Source organism: Oncorhynchus masou, chromosome 27 (assembly GCF_036934945.1).
Source record: "Oncorhynchus masou masou isolate Uvic2021 chromosome 27, UVic_Omas_1.1, whole genome shotgun sequence".
Classification (NCBI taxonomy): domain Eukaryota; kingdom Metazoa; phylum Chordata; class Actinopteri; order Salmoniformes; family Salmonidae; genus Oncorhynchus; species Oncorhynchus masou.
In genome coordinates, this window is record NC_088238.1 from 4,890,508 (window position 1) to 4,912,395 (window position 21,888).

At 48.4% G+C, this 21,888-nt stretch overlaps 1 protein-coding gene across 2 annotated transcripts in view; it reads left to right on the forward strand.

Moving 5' to 3' along the window:
• Positions 1–21,655, forward strand: part of LOC135515577 (receptor-type tyrosine-protein phosphatase R-like) — a 55,759-nt gene extending 34,104 nt beyond the window's left edge. For both annotated transcript variants that reach the window (XM_064939200.1, XM_064939201.1), the window contains 5 exons: positions 4,116–4,195; positions 9,414–9,551; positions 13,174–13,284; positions 14,256–14,527; positions 20,983–21,655. In XM_064939200.1, the coding sequence (XP_064795272.1) occupies positions 4,116–4,195; positions 9,414–9,551; positions 13,174–13,284; positions 14,256–14,527; positions 20,983–21,076 (695 nt within the window). In that variant the 3' untranslated portion in view covers positions 21,077–21,655. The remainder of the gene's footprint in view (positions 1–4,115; positions 4,196–9,413; positions 9,552–13,173; positions 13,285–14,255; positions 14,528–20,982) is intronic.
• Positions 21,656–21,888: the final 233 nt, after the last annotated feature.

A 21,888-nucleotide genomic window follows, 5' to 3' on the forward strand; every position in this document is an offset into this window, starting at 1 on the left:
CCTGGTCATACAGGAAGTGTTTTAGTGCTGCCCTGTCTGGTTGGTTAGCCTGGTGGACGGAAGCGGTCAAATATAATCCAAATGTCTGAGATGAGCTGTTCCTTCCTGATTCTTTAAACAGCCTCTAGGTGTGTCCCAAATGGTGTCCTATTCCCTAGTGTTCTGCCTTTAACCCTGTGGGTCCTGATCAAAAGTACTGGACTAACTAGGGAATAGGGTGCTATAGTACTGCACTAACTAGGGAATAGGGTGCTGTAGTAGCGCACTAACTAGGGAATAGGGTGCTGTAGTAGCGCACTAACTAGGGAATAGGGTGCTATAGTACTGCACTAACTAGGGAATAGGGTGCTGTAGTAGCGCACTAACTAGGGAATAGGGTGCTATAGTACTGCCCTAACTAGGGAATAGGGCGCTGTAGTAGAGCATTAACTAGGGAATAGGGTGCTATAGTAGTGCACTAACTAAGGAATAGGGTGCTATAGTAGCGACTAAGTAGGGAATAGGGCACTATAGTACTGCACTAACTAGGGAATAGGGTGTTGTAGTAGTGTATTAACTAGGTGTGTGTGTGTTGTGTGTGTGTGTGTGTGTGTGTGTGTGTGTGTGTGTGTGTGTGTGTGTGTGTGTGTGTGTGTGTGTGTGTGTGTGTGTGTGTGTGTGTGTGTGTGTGTGTGTGAATGACATCATTCTGTAATAAAAAGACAGTTGGGTTGGAATGTTACTGTCTTCCCGTTCACACCTTGGACCGTTATCAGGCTTCCTGTCTGAACCAGCAGTCTTCCTTCAACACGCAGAGCACAGAGGGGTCTGGGGTTGTAGTCTGGAGTTGAGGTCTGGGGTTGAGGTCTGGGGTTGAGGTCTGGGTTTGAGGTCTGGAGTTGAGGTCTGGGGACTGGGTTTGAGGTCTGGGTTTGAGGTCTGGGGTTGAGGTCTGGGGTCTGGGGTTGAGGTCTGGGTTTGAGGTCTGGGGTTGAGGTCTGGGTTTGAGGTCTGGAGTTGAGGTCTGGGGACTGGGTTTGAGGTCTGGGTTTGAGGTCTGGGGTTGAGGTCTGGGGTCTGGGGTTGAGGTCTGGGTTTGAGGTCTGGGGTTGAGGTCTGGGTTTGAGGTCTGGGTTTGAGGTCTGGAGTTGAGGTCTGGGGTTGAGGTCTGGGGTTGAGTCTGGGTTTGAGGTCTGGGTTGGAGGTCTGGGTTTGAGGTCTGGAGTTGAGGTCTGGGTTTGAGGTCTGCGGTTGAGGTCTGGGGTTGAGGTCTGGGGTTGAGGTCTGGGTTTGAGGTCTGGAGTTGAGGTCTGGGGACTGGGTTTGAGGTCTGGGTTTGAGGTCTGGGGTTGAGGTCTGGGGTTGAGGTTGGGGTCTGGGGTTGAGGTTGGGGTCTGGGGTTGAGGTGTGGGGTTGAGGTCTGGGGTTGAGGTCTGGGGTTGAGGTTGGGGTCTGGGGTTGAGGTTGGGGTCTGGGGTTGAGGTGTGGGGTTGAGGTCTGGGGTTGAGGTCTGGGGTTGAGGTTGGGGTCTGGGGTTGAGGTCTGGGGTTGAGGTCTGGGGTTGAGGTGTGGGGTCTGGGGTTGAGGTTGGGGTCTGGGGTTAAGGTTGAGGTGTGGGGTTGAGGTGTGGGGTTCAGGTCTGGGATTGAGGTTGGGTTCTGGGAATGAGGACTGGGGTTGAGGTTGGGGTCTTGGGTTGAGTTTGGGTTCTGAGGTTGGGGTCTGTGGTTGAGGTCTGGGGTTTGGGGTTGAGGTCTGGGGTCTGGGGTCTGGGGTTGGGGTCTGGGGATGGGGTTGGGGTCTGGGGTTGAGGTTGAGGGTGGGGTCTGGGGTTGAGGTCTGGGGTTGAGGTCTGGGGTTGAGGTTGGGGTCTGGGGTTGTGGTCTGGGGTTGAACCTGGGGTTGAGGTTGGGGTCTGGGGTTGTGGTCTGGGGTTGAGGTCTGGGGTTGAGGTTGGGGTCTGGGGTTGAGGTTGGGGTTTGGGTCTGGGGTTGAGGTTGGGGTTTGGGTCTGGGGTTGAGGTTGGGGTCGGGGTTGAGGTTGAGTTTGGGGTCTGGGGTCTGGGACTGAGGTTGGGGTCGGGGGTTGGAGTCTGGGGTCTGGGGTTGAGGTTGGGGTCTGGGGTTGAGGTTGGGGTCTGGGGTTGAGGGTTGAGGTTGGGGTCTGGGGTCTGGGGTCTGGGGTTGAGGTTGGGGTTGGGGTCTAGACAGAAGACTTCAGACAGAGAAGTCCAGACAGAACAGTCCAGACAGAACACTCCAGACAGAGAAGTCCAGACAGAACAGTCCAGACAGAACATTTCAGATAGAACAGTCCAGACAGAACAGTCCAGACAGAACATTTCAGATAGAACAGTCCAGACAGAACTCTTCAGACAGAGAAGTCCAGACAGCACACTTCAGACAGAGAAGTCCAGACAGCACTCTTCAGACAGAGAGGTCCAGACAGAACACTTCAGACAGAGAAGTCCAGACAGAACACTTCAGACAGAGAAGTCCAGACAGAACTCTTCAGACAGAGAAGTCCAGACAGAACAGTCCAGACAGACACTTCAGACAGAGCACTCCAGACAAAACAGTCCAGACAGAACTCTTCAGACAGAGAAGTCCAGACAGAACAGTCCAGACAGAAATCTTCAGACAGAGAAGTCCAGACAGATCTCTTCAGACAAAACAGTCCAGACAGAACACTCCAGACAGAACACTCTAGACAGAGAAGTTTACACAGAGAAGTCCAGACAGAACACTTCAGACAGAACACACCAGACAGAACACTCCAGATGGAACAGTCCAGACAGAACACTCCAGACAAAACACTTCAGACAGAGAAGTCCAGACAGAACAGTCCAGACAGAACACTCCAGACAGAACTCTTCAGACAGAGAAGTCCTGTCTACAGTCACAAACAGATAAATCTGATTCTAATAGCTGGTACCTGCAGTCACTAACATATCTATTTGATTCTAATAACTGGAACCTCCAGTCACTAACATATCTATCTGATTCTAACAGCTGGAACCTCCAGTCACTAACATATCTATCTGATTCTAATAGCTGGAACCTCCAGTCACTAACATATCTATCTGATTCTAACAGCTGGAACCTCCATGTCAATAACATATATATCTGATTCTAATAGCTGGAACCTCCAGTCACTAACAGATCTATCTGATTCTAATAGCTGGAACCTCCAGTCACTAAAAGATCTATCTGATTCTAATAGCTGGAACCTCCAGTCACTAACAGATCTATCTGATTCTAATAGCTGGAACCCTTCAGTCACTAGCAGATCTATCTGATTCTAATAGCTGGAACCTCCAGTCACTAACAGATCTATCTGATTCTAATAGCTGGAACCCTTCAGTCACTAGCAGATCTATCTGATTCTAATAGCTGGAACCCTTCAGTCACTAGCAGATCTATCTGATTCTAATAGCTGGAACCTCCAGTCACTAACAGATCTATCTGATTCTAACAGCTGGAACCTCCAGTCACTAACATATCTATCTGATTCTAACAGCTGGAACCTCCAGTCACTAAAAGATCTATCTGATTCTAATAGCTGGAACCTCCAGTCACTAACAGATCTATCTGATTCTAATAACTGGAACCTCCAGTCACTAACATATCTATCTGATTCTAACAGCTGGAACCTCCAGTCACTAAAAGATCTATCTGATTCTAATAGCTGGAACCTCCAGTCACTAACAGATCTATCTGATTCTAATAACTGGAACCTCCAGTCACTAACATATCTATCTGATTCTAACAGCTGGAACCTCCAGTCACTAACATATCTATCTGATTCTAACAGCTGGAACCTCCAGTCACTAAAAGATCTATCTGATTCTAATAGCTGGAACCTCCAGTCACTAACATATCTATCTGATTCTAATAACTGGAACCTCCAGTCACTAAAAGATCTATCTGATTCTAATAGCTGGTACCTCCAGTCACTAACATATCTATCTGATTCTAATAACTGGAACCTCCAGTCACTAACAGATCTATCTGATTCTAACAGCTGGAACCCTTTAGTCACTAACAGATCTATCTGATTCTAATAGCTGGAACCTCCAGTCACTAACAGATCTATCTGATTCTAATAACTGGTAACATATCTATTGTCACCTGTAGATCCACATTCCAGAGTGATCCTGAGGACCAAGAGCTCCTTCGACCCTCTCAGCAGCTACATCAACGCCAACTACATTAGGGTAAGTTATGCACGCGTGCGCACACACACACACCACACACACAGATGCACACACACACACACACACACACAGATGCACACACACGCACACATGCGCACACACACACACACACACACACACACACACACACACACACACACACACACACACACACACACACACACACACACACAGATGCACGCACTCACGCGCACACACACACACACACACATGCACACACACACACGCACACACGCGCGCACACACACACACACACACACACACACACACACACACACACACACACACACACACACACACACACACACACACACACACACACACACACACACACACACACACACACATCAATGCCAATTACAGGGTAAGTTATCCACCAGGCATGTGAGCCCAGGGACTGTTCTGGGTTCCATTGTTTGTGAACACATTGAATTCTGAACCCAACCCAAAACAAGTGGATGTTGTGGTTGTAAAACAACAGTGTTCTCTTAGTTAGAGCCAAAATGGCACATGATCACGCTCTCATAATGAATAGGTAAAAACCATGTCCTGAAAGTTGTCTGTACAGGTATGCATAGTCAGATTATAACAGATTAAAGTTGTCTGTACAGGTATGCATAGCCAGATTATAACAGATTAAAGTTGTCTGTACAGGTATGCATAGCCAGATTATAACAGATTAAAGTTGTCTGTACAGGTATGCATAATCAGATTATAACACAGATTAAAGTTGTCTGTACAGGTATGCATAATCAGATTATAACACAGATTAAAGTTGTCTGTACAGGTATGCATAGCCAGATTATAACATATTAAAGTTGTCTGTACAGGTATGCATAGCCAGATTATAACAGATTAAAGTTGTCTGTACAGGTATGCATAGTCAGATTATAACAGATTAAAGTTGTCTGTACAGGTATGCATAGCCAGATTATAACACAGATTAAAGTTGGCTGTTCAGGTATGCATAGCCAGATTACAACACAGATTAAAGTTGGCTGTACAGGTATGCATAGCCAGATTACAACACAGATTAAAGTTGGCTGTACAGGTATGCATAGTCAGATTATAACAGAGATTAAAGTTGGCTGTACAGGTATGCATAGTCAGATTATAACAGAGATTAAAGTTGGCTGTACAGGTATGCATAGTCAGATTATAACAGAGATTAAAGTTGGCTGTACAGGTATGCATAGTCAGATTACAGTTGGCTGTACAGGTATGCATAGTCAGATTATAACAGAGATTAAAGTTGTCTGTACAGGTATGCATAGTCATATTGTAACAGATTAAAGTTGGCTGTACAGGTATGCATATTATAACGGATTAGAGATTAGAACGGAACTCATGAAACATAGTCACATTTTTTTCATTCTATCACCCTGGATTCTAACTGGTCAGTTGTATCTTAGTTCATGCCTTCATATTTCATATTATATTATGCAGTCATATCCCAGTGTTGTTCAACTGAGTGGTGTGATATAAGACTTGTTCCCTTTTTAAACAAACAAACAACTTCAGATTCTCCTTATCAGGTTTCTCCATCTTGGGAAAGAAAAGTGTAGCAGTTCAGGGGAGCGAGGACATTGTTTCTGTTGTTTCCATGTAAGTCTATGGAGGGAACAGAAGGAGAGAGAGGGCAGGCCGGAGGAACGAGTGAACTCACTCTCTAATGACCCGTTGGGCTGCAGACACAATAGGGTCACTTCCCCTGTAGTCACTGCAGGAAGCTCAACTACTAGCATGACTTCAAAATGCCACCCTATTCCCTATTTAGTGCAATACATTCTGGTCAAAAGTAGTGCACTATATAGGGTATAGGGTGCCATATGGGACATAACACTCTCATTTTCTCGTTCACACCATAGAGGCTATTCAGACCTGCTGTGGTTTATCTCTCTCTGGACAGTAGCTAACACCATAGAGGATAATCAGACCTGCTGTGGTTTATCTCTCTCTGGACAGTAGCTAACACCATAGAGGATAGTCAGACCTGCTGTGGTTTATCTCTCTCTCTCTGGACAGTAGCTAACACCATAGAGGATAGTCAGACCTGCTGTGGTTTATCTCTCTCTCTGGACAGTAGCTAACACCATAGAGGATAATCAGACCTGCTGTGGTTAGTAGCTAACACCATAGAGGATAATCAGACCTGCTGTGGTTTATCTCTCTCTGGACAGTAGCTAACACCATAGAGGATATTCAGACCTGCTGTGGTTTATCTCTCTCTGGACAGTAGCTAACACCATAGAGGATAATCAGACCTGCTGTGGTTTATCTCTCTCTGGACAGTAGCTAACACCATAGAGGATAATCAGACCTGCTGTGGTTTATCTCTCTCTGGACAGTAGCTAACACCATAGAGGATATTCAGACCTGCTGTGGTTAGTAGCTAACACCATAGAGGATAATCAGACCTGCTGTGGTTTATCTCTCTCTGGACAGTAGCTAACACCATAGAGGATAATCAGACCTGCTGTGGTTTATCTCTCTCTGGACAGTAGCTAACACCATAGAGGATAATCAGACCTGCTGTGGTTTATCTCTCTCTGGACAGTAGCTAACACCATAGAGGATATTCAGACCTGCTGTGGTTAGTAGCTAACACCATAGAGGATAATCAGACCTGCTGTGGTTTATCTCTCTCTGGACAGTAGCTAACACCATAGAGGATATTCAGACCTGCTGTGGTTTATCTCTCTCTGGACAGTAGCTAACACCATAGAGGATAATCAGACCTGCTGTGGTTAGTAGCTAACACCATAGAGGATATTCAGACCTGCTGTGGTTAGTAGCTAACACCATAGAGGATAATCAGACCTGCTGTGGTTAGTAGCTAACACCATAGAGGATATTCAGACCTGCTGTGGTTAGTAGCTAACACCATAGAGGATAATCAGACCTGCTGTGGTTTATCTCTCTCTGGACAGTAGCTAACACCATAGAGGATAATCAGACCTGCTGTGGTTAGTAGCTAACACCATAGAGGATAATCAGACATGCTGTGGTTAGTAGCTAACACCATAGAGGATAATCAGACCTGCTGTGGTTTATCTCTCTCTGGACAGTAGCTAACACCATAGAGGATAATCAGACCTGCTGTGGTTTATCTCTCTCTGGACAGTAGCTAACACCATAGAGGATAATCAGACCTGCTGTGGTTAGTAGCTAACACCATAGAGGATAGTCAGACCTGCTGTGGTTAGTAGCTAACACCATAGAGGATAATCAGACCTGCTGTGGTTAGTAGCTAACACCATAGAGGATAGTCAGACCTGCTGTGGTTTATCTCTCTCTGGACAGTAGCTAACACCATAGAGGATAATCAGACCTGCTGTGGTTAGTAGCTAACACCATAGAGGATAGTCAGACCTGCTGTGGTTTATCTCTCTCTGGACAGTAGCTAACACCATAGAGGATAATCAGACCTGCTGTGGTTAGTAGCTAACACCATAGAGGATAGTCAGACCTGCTGTGGTTAGTAGCTAACACCATAGAGGATAATCAGACCTGCTGTGGTTAGTAGCTAACACCATAGAGGATAGTCAGACCTGCTGTGGTTTATCTCTCTCTGGACAGTAGCTAACACCATAGAGGATAATCAGACCTGCTGTGGTTTATCTCTCTCTGGACAGTAGCTAACACCATAGAGGATAGTCAGACCTGCTGTGGTTAGTAGCTAACACCATAGAGGATAATCAGACCTGCTGTGGTTTATCTCTCTCTGGACAGTAGCTAACACCATAGAGGATAGTCAGACCTGCTGTGGTTAGTAGCTAACACCATAGAGGATAATCAGACCTGCTGTGGTTAGTAGCTAACACCATAGAGGATAATCAGACCTGTTGCGGTTTATCTCTCTCTCTCTCTGGACAGTAGCTAACACCATAGAGGATAATCAGACCTGCTGTGGTTAGTAGCTAACACCATAGAGGATAATCAGACCTGCTGTGGTTAGTAGCTAACACCATAGAGGATAATCAGACCTGCTGTGGTTAGTAGCTAACACCATAGAGGATAATCAGACCTGCTGTGGTTTATCTCTCTGGACAGTAGCTAACACCATAGAGGATAATCAGACCTGCTGCGGTTAGTAGCTAACACCATAGAGGATAATCAGACCTGCTGTGGTTTATCTCTCTCTGGACAGTAGCTAACACCATAGAGGATAATCAGACCTGCTGCGGTTAGTAGCTAACACCATAGAGGATAATCAGACATGATGTGGTTAGTAGCTAACACCATAGAGGATAGTCAGACCTGCTGTGGTTTATCTCTCTCTGGACAGTAGCTAACACCATAGAGGATAATCAGACCTGCTGTGGTTTATCTCTCTGGACAGTAGCTAACACCATAGAGGATAATCAGACCTGCTGTGGTTTATCTCTCTCTGGACAGTAGCTAACACCATAGAGGATAGTCAGACCTGCTGTGGTTTATCTCTCTGGACAGTAGCTAACACCATAGAGGATAATCAGACCTGCTGTGGTTTATCTCTCTCTGGACAGTAGCTAACACCATAGAGGATAATCAGACCTGCTGTGGTTTATCTCTCTCTGGACAGTAGCTAACACAATAGAGGATATTCAGACCTGCTGTGGTTTATCTCTCTCTGGACAGTAGCTAACACCATAGAGGATAATCAGACCTGCTGCGGTTAGTAGCTAACACCATAGAGGATAATCAGACCTGCTGTGGTTTATCTCTCTCTGGACAGTAGCTAACACAATAGAGGATATTCAGACCTGCTGTGGTTTATCTCTCTCTCTCTCTGGTTAGTAGCTAACACCATAGAGGATAGTCAGACCTGCTGATTGGGAGTCCCATAGGGTGGTGCACAATTGTCCCAGCATCGTCCGGGTTTGGCCGGGGTAGGCCGACATTGTAAATTGGTTCTTAACTTACTTTCCTATTTAAATAAAAAATACATAAAAAATTAATAAATAGCAGCACACATTAAGACAGAAATATGAACACCAAATGAATGGGTTAGTGACTCTGCTGTCTAAACAACCTGTCCATTCATCATGCCTTAACAAATCCCCGGTCTAGTGACAGTTTACAAAAACTCTTTTGGTCCAGTCAAGAATTCCTGTGTACCAATTTGCTAATAGTCTTCCCTCCCTCCCTCCCTCCCTCCCTCCCTCCCTCCCCCTCCCTCCCTCCCTCCCTCCCTCCCTCCCTCCCTCCCCTCCCTCCCTCCCTCTGACCTCTGCAGGGTTACCTAGGCGATGAGAAGGCCTACATCGCCACCCAGGGTCCCATGATCAACACAGTGAATGATTTCTGGCAGATGGCCTGGCAGGAAGACTGTCCTGTCATCATCATGATCACCAAGCTCAGGGAAAAGAACGAGGTACGGGTGCACTCACTTACACACACACACACACACACACACACACACACACACACACACACACACACACACACACACACACACACACACACACACACACACACACACACACACACACACACACACACACACACACACACACACTAGGGTTGAATAGCGGGTCCCGGGTTACAGAGATTTATCGCCCGAACCCACTCCCTTTTCCCCGTGAAAAAAATGTCAATGATAATAAATAATTTACTAATGACGTGACGTGAAATGGAACTGTTAAATGATAGGTGATGTTGAAATCTGGTTTCTCTACGGTCCTTCTCTCTGCTCTCTGCATGATCAATCATCAACGCTCACGGTGCGGGTAGACAGCACCTGTCAGCATGGAGCGCAGTAGGACTGCATTTCCTGCAGCACAGTCTATGCTACACTAATATAAGGACTGAATGTGCGACTGAATGTACACATCTCCCCCTGTAAAAGATGATTCCAAATAGACAATGCTGTTGTAGATTGATATTTAGCCCTGTATATATATGTACTAGCTGGACAGATGTCCTAGCTACTGTTCATGACAGCTGAGACAGAGCTGTTTCCAGACAGCTAAACTGTTCCCAGACAGCTAAACTGTTCATGACAGCTGAGACAGAGCTGTTTCCAGACAGCTAAACTGTTCCCAGACAGCTAAACTGTTCATGACAGCTGAGACAGAGCTGTTTCCAGACAGCTAAACTGTTTCCAGACAGCTAAACTGTTCATGACAGCTGAGACAGAGCTGTTTCCAGACAGCTAAACTGTTCCCAGACAGCTAAACTGTTCATGACAGCTGAGACAGAGCTGTTTCCAGACAGCTAAACTGTTTCCAGACAGCTAAACTGTTCATGACAGCTGAGACAGAGCTGTTTCCAGACAGCTAAACTGTTCCCAGACAGCTAAACTGTTCATGACAGCTGAGACAGAGCTGTTTCCAGTCAGCTAAACTGTTCATGACAGCTGAGACAGAGCTGTTTCCAGACAGCTAAACTGTTCATGACAGCTGAGACAGAGCTGTTTCCAGACAGCTAAACTGTTTCCAGACAGCTAAACTGTTCATGACAGCTGAGACAGAGCTGTTTCCAGACAGCTAAGCTGTTCCCAGACAGTGAAACTGTTCATTACAGCTGAGGCAGAGCTGCTTCCAGACAGCTAAACTGTTCCCAGACAGCTAAACTGTTCATTACAGCTGAGACAGAGCTGTTTCCAGACAGCTAAACTGTTCATGACAGCTGAGACAGAGCTGTTTCCAGTCAGCAAGCAGTCAGCTAATCTTCATAAAATGTCTGTAACGTATGTCTCATCAGTCTCATCAGTCTCATCAGTCTCTTCAGTCTCTTCAGTCTCATCATCAGTCTCTTCAGTCTCATCATCAGTCTCTTCAGTCTCATCATCAGTCTCATCATCAGTCTCATCATCAGTCTCTTCAGTCTCATCATCAGTCTCATCATCAGTCTCTTCAGTCTCATCATCAGTCTCATCAGTCTCTTCAGTCTCTTCAGTCTCATCATCAGTCTCTTCAGTCTCATCATCAGTCTCTTCAGTCTCTTCAGTCTCATCATCAGTCTCTTCAGTCTCTTCAGTCTCATCAGTCTCTTCAGTCTCTTCAGTCTCATCATCAGTCTCTTCAGTCTCATCATCAGTCTCTTCAGTCTCTTCAGTCTCATCATCAGTCTCTTCAGTCTCATCAGTCTCATCATCAGTCTCTTCAGTCTCATCAGTCTCATCATCAGTCTCTTCAGTCTCATCATCAGTCTCTTCAGTCTCATCATCAGTCTCTTCAGTCTCTTCAGTCTCATCATCAGTCTCTTCAGTCTCTTCAGTCTCATCAGTCTCTTCAGTCTCATCAGTCTCATCAGTCTCATCATCAGTCTCATCAGTCTCATCATCAGTCTCATCAGTCTCATCATCAGTCTCATCAGTCTCATCAGTCTCATCATCAGTCGCTTCAGTCTCATCATCAGTCTCATCAGTCTCATCAGTCTCATCATCAGTCGCTTCAGTCTCTTCAGTCTCATCAGTCTCTTCAGTCTCTTCAGTCTCATCAGTCTCATCAGTCTCATCAGTCTCATCATCAGTCTCATCAGTCTCATCATCAGTCTCATCAGTCTCATCAGTCTCATCATCAGTCTCATCAGTCTCATCAGTCTCATCAGTCTCATCATCAGTCTCATCATCAGTCTCATCATCAGTCTCTTCAGTCTCATCAGTCTCATCAGTCTCATCATCAGTCTTATCAGTCTCATCAGTCTCATCATCAGTCTCTTCAGTCTCATCAGTCTCATCATCAGTCTCATCAGTCTCATCATCAGTCTCATCAGTCTCATCATCAGTCTCTTCAGTCTCATCATCAGTCTCTTCAGTCTCATCATCAGTCTCATCAGTCTCATCAGTCTCATCATCAGTCTCATCATCAGTCTCATCAGTCGCATCATCAGTCTCATCAGTCTCTTCAGTCTCATCATCAGTCTCATCAGTCTCTTCAGTCGCATCATCAGTCTCATCAGTCTCATCAGTCTCATCAGTCTCTTCAGTCTCATCAGTCTCATCATCAGTCTCTTCAGTCTCATCAGTCTCATCATCAGTCTCTTCAGTCTCATCAGTCTCATCATCAGTCTCATCAGTCTCATCATCAGTCTCATCAGTCTCATCAGTCTCATCAGTCTCATCATCAGTCTCATCATCAGTCTCTTCAGTCTCATCAGTCTCATCAGTCTCATCATCAGTCTCATCATCAGTCTCATCATCAGTCTCATCAGTCTCATCATCAGTCTCTTCAGTCTCATCAGTCTCATCAGTCTCATCATCAGTCTCATCAGTCTCATCATCAGTCTCTTCAGTCTCTTCAGTCTCATCAGTCTCATCATCAGTCTCTTCAGTCTCATCAGTCTCATCATCAGTCTCTTCAGTCTCATCAGTCTCATCATCAGTCTCTTCAGTCTCATCATCAGTCTCTTCAGTCTCATCATCAGTCTCTTCAGTCTCATCAGTGTCATCAGTCTTGATTTGTCATGCTGATCAAAGCTCTAATCAAATTAAATTTAAAGCATATTTATATGGTTTATATGCTTTAGAATGACATTTCTGGTTTTGGCAGGAAATAGTTGTTTTTTCTCCGGGAGAAAAGTGATTTATTCTCGGGATGGAACATTGTTTTTCAGTACCCGGGAAAATATTCAACCCTAACACACACACACACACACACACACACACACACACACACACACACACACACACACACACACACACACACACACACACACACACACACACACAGGAACCCATAGGTATAAACAAATATGTACGTGATTCTACACATGTAAATGACATAATCACTGGAACAACAGTGATTGGTGATACGATAACATGTGTAATTACATTTACATTTAAGTCATTTGGCAGACGCTCTTATCCAGAGCGACTTACAAATTGGTGAATTCACCTTATGACATCCAGTGGAACAGCCACTTTACAATAGTGCATCTAAATCATTTAAGGGGGGTGAGAAGGATTACTTTATCCTATCCTAGGTATTCCTTAAAGAGGTGGGGTTTCAGGTGTCTCCGGAATGATTAATGATTAATGTTGTCTGTTCCAGAAATGTGTTCTGTACTGGCCAGAGAGGCGTGGTATCTATGGCAAGGTGGAGGTGCTCATTAACAACGTGACAGAGTGTGACAACTACACCTGTCGGACCCTCAACCTGAAGGTACTTTTCACTTAGGGATGGAACCCATTGACCGTACTGGGTCGCTGTGGGTTTCTATCTATTTACTATACACTTAATGAACTCTCCATTGGAAATCTACACTTTTAAAAGTTCATGTTTTGTTGACTCCTACCCAAATAATGTTGACTCATCCTATAGGCCCTACTCGTATTTGTGACCGAAGTATAATTTGGAGAAAATAAAACACTTCAAAAATCCCCACCTGAAACATTTATTTAAAACAGACCGTTTCCAAAATGCTTGCTATTTTCTCAGAGCATAATGAACTGACCAATCAGCGATCTACTTGCATTAATATTGTTTATGACCGGTATACGCCCAAACCATTCTGTTGTTGGGGTACGCTCACACCATTCTGTTGTTGGGGTACGCTCACACCATTCTGTTGTTGGGGTACGCCCACACCATTCTGTTGTTGGGGTACGCTCACACCATTCTGTTGTTGGGGTACGCCCACACCATTCTGTTGTTGGGGTACGACCACACCATTCTGTTGTTGGGGTACGCTCACACCATTCTGTTGTTGGGGTACGCCCACACCATTCTGTTGTTGGGGTACGACCACACCATTCTGTTGTTGGGGTACGCCCACACCATTCTGTTGTTGGGGTACGCCCACACCATTCTGTTGTTGGGGTACGCCCACACCATTCTGTTGTTGGGGTACGACCACACCATTCTGTTGTTGGGGTACGCTCACACCATTCTGTTGTTGGGGTACGACCACACCATTCTGTTGTTGGGGTACGCTCACACCATTCTGTTGTTGGGGTACGCCCACACCATTCTGTTGTTGGGGTACGACAAAAGAAAACTATTTCACTCACATTGTCATTGATTATAGGTCATATTTCATAGAAATCTGTAAACACTGGACAGTTACTTTAAACTAGACTGAAAGCACAATCTTGATCTTACTCAAACTCTGTGTGTCTTTGTCTCTTTCACAGCAAGGGGCCCAGAGTCGTGTGGTGAAGCACTACTGGTACACATCGTGGCCGGACCATAAGACCCCAGACAGCGCCCAGCCCCTGCTCCAGCTGATGAGAGACGTGGAGGAGGACAGGACGGGCTCCCCATCGCAGGGACCCGTCATCGTACACTGCAGCGCAGGGATTGGCCGAACGGGCTGCTTCATTGCCACAACGATAGGCTGTCGTCAGTTGGAGATGGAGGGAGTGGTGGATGTGCTGGGGATTGTGTGTCAGCTCAGAGCGGACAGGTGAGTTACCTACACCTGGTGTATTAGACCGTATGTGGAATAGGTCCAATGTAGTACAATATGTTTACAGCAGACAGGTGAGTTACGCAGGCAGGGAGGGTAAGGCAGGGCAGGGCAGGGCAGGGCAGGGCAGGGCAGGGCAGGCAGGCAGGGCAGGCAGGCAGGCAGGGCAGGGCAGGCAGGGCAGGCAGGCAGGGCAGGGCAGGGCAGGGCAGGGCAGGGCAGGCAGGCGTGCAGGGCAGGGCAGGCAGGCAGGGCAGGCAGGCAGGCAGGGCAGGGCAGGGCAGGGCAGGGCAGGGCAGGGCAGGCAGGCGTGCAGGGCAGGGCAGGCAGGCGTGCAGGGCAGGGCAGGCAGGCAGGCGTGCAGGGCAGGGCAGGCAGGCAGGGCAGGGCAGGGCCGGGCAGGGCAGGCAGGGCAGGGCAGGGCAGGGCAGGCAGGCAGGCGTGCAGGGCAGGCAGGGCAGGCAGGGCAGGCAGGCAGGCAGGCAGGCGTGCAGGGCAGGGCAGGGCAGGGCAGGCAGGCGTGCAGGCAGGGCAGGCAGGGCAGGGCAGGGCAGGCAGGGCAGGGCAGGGCAGGGCAGGCAGGGCAGGGCAGGGCAGGGCAGGCGTGCAGGGCAGGGCAGGGCAGGGCAGGGCAGGGCAGGGCAGGCAGGGCAGGGCAGGGCAGGGCAGGGCAGGGCAGGGCAGGCAGGGCAGGGCAGGCAGGCAGGGCAGGCAGGGCAGGGCAGGGCAGGGCAGGGCAGGGCAGGGCAGGGCAGGGCAGGGCAGGGCAGGGCAGGGCAGGCGTGCAGGGCAAGGCGTGCAGGGCAGGGCAGGGCAGGGCAGGGCAGGCAGGCAGGGCAGGGCAGGCAGGCAGGGCAGGCAGGGCAGGGCAGGCAGGCAGGGCAGGGCAGGCAGGCAGGGCAGGGCAGGGCAGGGCAGGCGTGCAGGGCAGGGCAGGGCAGGCAGGGCAGGCAGGCAGGGCAGGGCAGGCAGGGCAGGCAGGGCAGGGCAGGGCAGGCAGGCAGGGCAGGGCAGGGCAGGCAGGCAGGGCAGGGCAGGCAGGGCAGGCAGGCAGGCAGGGCAGGGCAGGGCAGGGCAGGGCAGGGCAGGGCAGGCAGGCAGGGCAGGCAGGGCAGGGCAGGCAGGGCAGGGCAGGGCAGGGCAGGGCAGGGCAGGCAGGCACAAATATTATTGGTCGCATACACGTGGTTAGCAGATGTTAATGCGAGTGTAGGGAAATGCTTGTGCTTCTAGTTCCGACAATGCAGTGGTATCTAACATGTAATCTAACAATTCCCCAACAACTACCTAATACACACATATCTAAAGGGGTGAATGAGAATATGTACATATAAATATATGGATGAGTGATGGCTGAATGGCATAGAGGCAAGGTGCAGTAGATGGTATAATGTACAGTACAGACATGATGTGAGTAATGTAAGATATGTAAACATTATTAAAGTGGCATTATTTAAAGTGACTAGTGATCCATTTATTAAAGTGTCTAATGATTTGAGTCAGTGTGTTGGCAGCAGCCTCTCTGTGTTAATGATTGCTGTGTAACAGTCTGATGGCCTGGAGATAGAAGCTGTTTTTCAGTCTCTCGGTCCCAGCTTTGATGCACCTGTACTGACCTCGGCTGCTGGATGATAGCGGGGTGAACAGGCAGTGGCTCGGGTGGTTGTTGTCCTTGATGATCTTTATGGCCTTCCTGTGACATTGGCATCTGTAGAAGTTTGTGAGGGTTTTCAGTGACAACCTAAATTTCTTCAGCCTCCTGAGGTTGAAGAGGAGCTGTTTCGCGGGTGGACCATTTCAGTTTGTCTGTGATGTGTATGCCCAGGAACTTAAAACTTTCCACCTTCTCCACTACTGTCCCGTCAATGTGGATAGGGGGGGGCTCACTCTGCTGTTTCCCGAAATCCACCATCATCTCCTTTGTTTTGTTGACGTTGAGTGAGAGGTTGTTTTCCTGACACCACGCTCCGAGTGCCTTCACCTCCTCCCTGTAGGCCGTCTCGTCGTTGTTGGTAAACAAGCCTACTACTGCTGTGTCATATGCAAACCTGATGATTGACTTGGAGGCGTGCGTGGCCACGCAGTCATGGGTGAACAGGGAGTACAGGAGGGGGCTGAGCATGCACCCTTGTGGGGCCCCAGTGTTGAGGATCAGCGAGGTGGAGATGTTGTTTCCTGCCTTCACTACCTGGGGGTTGCTGTCAGAAAGTCCAGGACCCAATTGCACAGGATGGGGTCAAGACCCAGGGTCTCAAGCTTCATGATGAGTTTGGAGGGTACTATGGTATTCCTCATGTCCAGATGGGATAGGGCAGTGTGATGGTGAATGCATGAAGTGGGTCTATTGTGTCAGGTAGGGTGGGGGTGATGTGATCCTTGACTTGTCTCTCAAAGTACTTCATCATGACAGAAGTGAGTGCTATGGTGCGATGGTAATTTAGTTCAGTTATCTTTGCCTTCTTTTGTACAAGAACAATGGTTGAAAATCTTGAAGCATGTGGGGACAGCAGACTGGGATAGGGAGCGATTGAATATGACCGTAAACACACTAGCCAGCTGGTCTGCTCATGCTCTGAGGACGCGGCTAGGGATGCCATCTGGGCCACCTGCCTTGCGAGGGTTAACACGTTTAAGTGTCTTACTCACGTCGGCCACAGAGAAGGAGAGGGGGGGTCCGCAATCCTTGGTCAGTGTACAGTGCACTGTATTATCCTCAAAGTGGAAAAAGAAGATGTTTAGTTTGTCTGGAAGCAAGACGTCGGTGTCCGTGACGGATGTGGCTAGGTTAGGACAAGACAGACAGTCAGGTTGGATGTGGCTGGGTTAGGACAGACAGACAGACAGACAGACAGACAGACAGACAGACAGACAGACAGACAGACAGACAGACAGACAGACAGACAGACAGGATGGATGTGGCTGGGTGAGGACAGACAGACAGTCAGGATAGATGTGGCTGGGTAGGACAGATAGACAGTCAGGATGGATGTGACTAGGTGAGGACAGGCAGACAGACAGACAGACAGTCAGGATGGATGTGGCTGGGTTAGGACAGATAGACAGTCAGGATGGATGTGGCTGGGTGAGGACAGACAGACAGTCAGGATGGGTGTGGCTGGGTGAGGACAGACAGACAGTCAGGATGGATGTGACTAGGTGAGGACAGGCAGACAGACAGACAGACAGTCAGGATGGATGTGGCTGGGTGAGGACAGACAGACAGTCAGGATGGATGTGGCTGGGTTAGGACAGATAGACAGGACGGATGTGGCTGGGTTAGGACAGACAGACAGTCAGGATGGATGTGGCTGGGTGAGGACAGACAGACAGTCAGGATGGATGTGGCTGGGTGAGGACAGACAGACAGTCAGGATGGATGTGGCTGGGTGAGGACAGACAGACAGTCAGGATGGATGTGGCTGGGTTAGGACAGACAGACAGACAGACAGACAGACAGACAGTCAGGATGGATGTGGCTGGGTGAGGACAGATAGACAGACAGACAGACAGACAGACAGTCAGGATGGATGTGGCTGGGTGAGGACAGATAGACAGACAGACAGTCAGGATAGATGTGGCTGGGTGAGGACAGGCAGACAGACAGGATGGATGTGGCTGGGTGAGGACAGACAGACAGTCAGGTTGGATGTGACTAGGTGAGGACAGGCAGACAGACAGACAGTCAGGATGGATGTGGCTGGGTGAGGACAGACAGACAGTCAGGATGGATGTGGCTGGGTGAGGACAGACAGACAGTCAGGTTGGATGTGACTAGGTGAGGACAGCCAGACAGACAGACCGACAGTCAGGATGGATGTGGCTGGGTTAGGACAGACAGACAGTCAGGATGGATGTGGCTGGGTGAGGACAGACCGACAGTCAGGATGGATGTGGCTGGGTGAGGACAGACAGACAGTCAGGATGGATGTGGCTGGGTTAGGACAGACAGACAGTCAGGATGGATGTGGCTGGGTGAGGACAGACGGACGGACGGACGTACAGACAGACAGACAGACAGACAGGATGGATGTGGCTGGGTTAGGACAGTCAGACAGATGGTCAAGATGGATGTGGCTGGGTGAGGACAGACAGACAAACAGTCAGGATGGATGTGGCTGGGTTAGGACAGTCAGACAAACACTCAGGATGGATGTGGCTGGGTGGGGACAGTCAGACATACAGACAGGATGGATGTGGCTGGGTTAGGACAGATAGACAGTCAGGATGGATGTGGCTGGGTGAGGACAGACAGACAGTCAGGATGGGTGTGGCTGGGTTAGGACAGATAGACAGTCAGGATGGATGTGGCTGGGTGAGGACAGACAGACAGTCAGGATGGGTGTGGCTGGGTGAGGACAGACAGACAGTCAGGATGGATGTGGCTGGGTGAGGACAGACAGACAGTCAGGATGGATGTGGCTGGGTGAGGACAGACAGACAGTCAGGATGGGTGTGGCTGGGTTAGGACAGACAGACAGTCAGGATGGATGTGGCTGGGTTAGGACAGACAGACAGATAGACAGACAGTCAGGATGGATGTGGCTGGGTGAGGACAGACAGACAGTCAGGATGGATGTGGCTGGGTGAGGACAGTCAGACAAACAGTCAGGATGGATGTGGCTGGGTGAGGACAGACAGACAGTCAGGATGGGTGTGGCTGGGTGAGGACAGACAGACAGTCAGGATGGATGTGGCTGGGTGAGGACAGACAGACAGTCAGGATGGATGTGGCTGGGTGAGGACAGACAGACAGTCAGGATGGATGTGGCTGGGTTAGGACAGACAGACAGTCAGGATGGATGTGGCTGGGTTAGGACAGACAGACAGATAGACAGACAGTCAGGATGGATGTGGCTGGGTGAGGACAGACAGACAGTCAGGATGGATGTGGCTGGGTGAGGACAGTCAGACAAACAGTCAGGATGGATGTGGCTGGGTGAGGACAGACAGACAGTCAGGATGGATGTGGCTGGGTGAGGACAGTCAGACAAACAGTCAGGATGGATGTGGCTGGGTTAGGACAGACGGACGGACAGACAGACAGACAGACAGACAGACAGACAGACAGACAGACAGACAGTCAGGATGGATTTGGCTGGGTGAGGACAGACAGACAGACAGGATGGATGTGGCTGGGTGAGGACAGACAGACAGACAGACAGACAGACAGACAGACAGACAGACAGACAGACAGGATGGATGTGGCTGGGTGAGGACAGACAGACAGTCAGGATGGATTTGGCTGGGTGAGGACAGACAGACAGACAGGATGGATGTGGCTGGGTGAGGACAGACAGACAGACAGACAGACAGACAGACAGACAGACAGGATGGATGTGGCTGGGTGAGGACAGACAGACAGTCAGGATGGATGTGGCTGGGTGAGGACAGACAGACAGTCAGGATGGATGTGGCTGGGTGAGGACAGACAGACAGACAGACAGACAGTCAGGATGGATGTGGCTGGGTGAGGACAGTCAGACAAACAGTCAGGATGGATGTGGCTGGGTGAGGACAGACAGACAGTCAGGATGGATGTGGCTGGGTGAGGACAGACAGACAGACAGGATGGATGTGGCTGGGTTAGGACAGACAGACAGACAGTCAGGATGGATGTGGCTGGGTTAGGACAGACAGACAGACAGGATGGATGGATGTGGCGTCAGGATGGATGTTAGGGGGATGTAGTTGGGTTTGACATAAATCATGCTAAGAAACTTTGTTTTTTTTACAAGAGAGGGACAGAACGTGATAACATGTTCCTATCTCTTTCACACACACACACACACACACACACACACACACACACACACACACACACACACACACACACACACACACACACACACACACACACACACACACACACACACACACACACACACACACTCATCCCCTGAGCCTGAGCCTGAACAGGGTTTAAGCTGAAATATCTCCCACATCCTGTCTGTTCCAGGATAAAGCAATCATCCATTGGGATGAAGCAGTAGCCTGCAGCTCAACAGGGTATCAAGGACTTCATAATGAATGTTGCCTTGGTTGAGCTTTAGTTAATCATTGAACAAAATGTACTGAAGCAAACTGCCACTGTACCGTTTAGATGACTGAGTAAGAGTTGAAAGGACCTTTTATCGTGACTCATTACCTCAGGTTTAAATGAGCTGGAGAGAATCCTAAATGGTTAATTTATTATGAGACAGAACATTGGTAATTAATGTTCCAAATGTTCAGCAGCACTAAAATAAGAGATGTTTTTCAGTCACAGTTTGAGATGGATCCATTATATTCCAGACAGTAGCATGGCCGCAACTGATGCAAGGTTTAGTTCATTGAAATGATTTTTCACTCCTTGTATTTCATAGCATGTTTACCATGCTACCACTGTCACTGGTCCATGTTGTTATTTTAGCCGGGATTCTAATGGCTGCCTTGTCTCTATGTGTCCTTTTCAGAGGAGGTCTGATCCAGACAGGGGAGCAGTACGAGTTTGTCCACCACGCCTTGAGCCTCTTCGAGACCCGCCTCTCCGCCGACACCGGCCAATGAACAGAGGCCAGGAAGTTTTCGTTAAAACATGCCAGGTTTTTCCAGGAAGTGGATTTTAATTCCCCCTAGCGGGAAGGACCTATCTTACCTGGTGACAGTGAGGTCATGTGACTAATGAGGAAGTGGATGTTCGGGTGACGATTGGATGGTAGATGTCCTTGTGGGCTTTGTCTTTGTGGACATGTATGGACAGCCTGGACTGCTATTGGCTGATTGATTGAGTCTCCTTACAGAGAGAGAGAAGGAGGTATGGACAGGTGATTATGTCTCTGAATGTAATGTATCCTTTCTTCTCTTCCTCTCTTTCCTCCTCCTCTTCTTCTTCTTCTTCTACTACTTCCTGTCATTCGTGAGCAGCTCTGCTTCTGAAAACGTTGTTGTGAGCAACCTGCCTCTGTCCAATCAAACTCTCTGATACTGCAGCTCTGTCCAATCAGATTGCCTGATATTGATTCTGTAGTATACCTACACTCTGACCTCTTACTACTATGTGCTACAGTAGATGGGCAGGTAGTCTGTGGTCCTTGAATCGTCCATGGTGTTTCTATTAAAAAGCAAAAGGTACGTTGTCGAAATGAATAGCACTTGTCTTTGTGACTTTACTAGGATATATTTGAATTGTGATTATTTGTTTATTTTTTAAACTATGTGCTGTTCCACAAAGGGTATTATTCTGAAGACTGTTATATTCCATTGGAGGTTGGCTTTTCTCTCAGTAACACACTAGAAGCTGCCCCTCTGCCATATACTGTACCTCTACTAGCATGTTGATCATCCACTGAAAGATCAGTGTATGAAAGGTGAGGGAACGA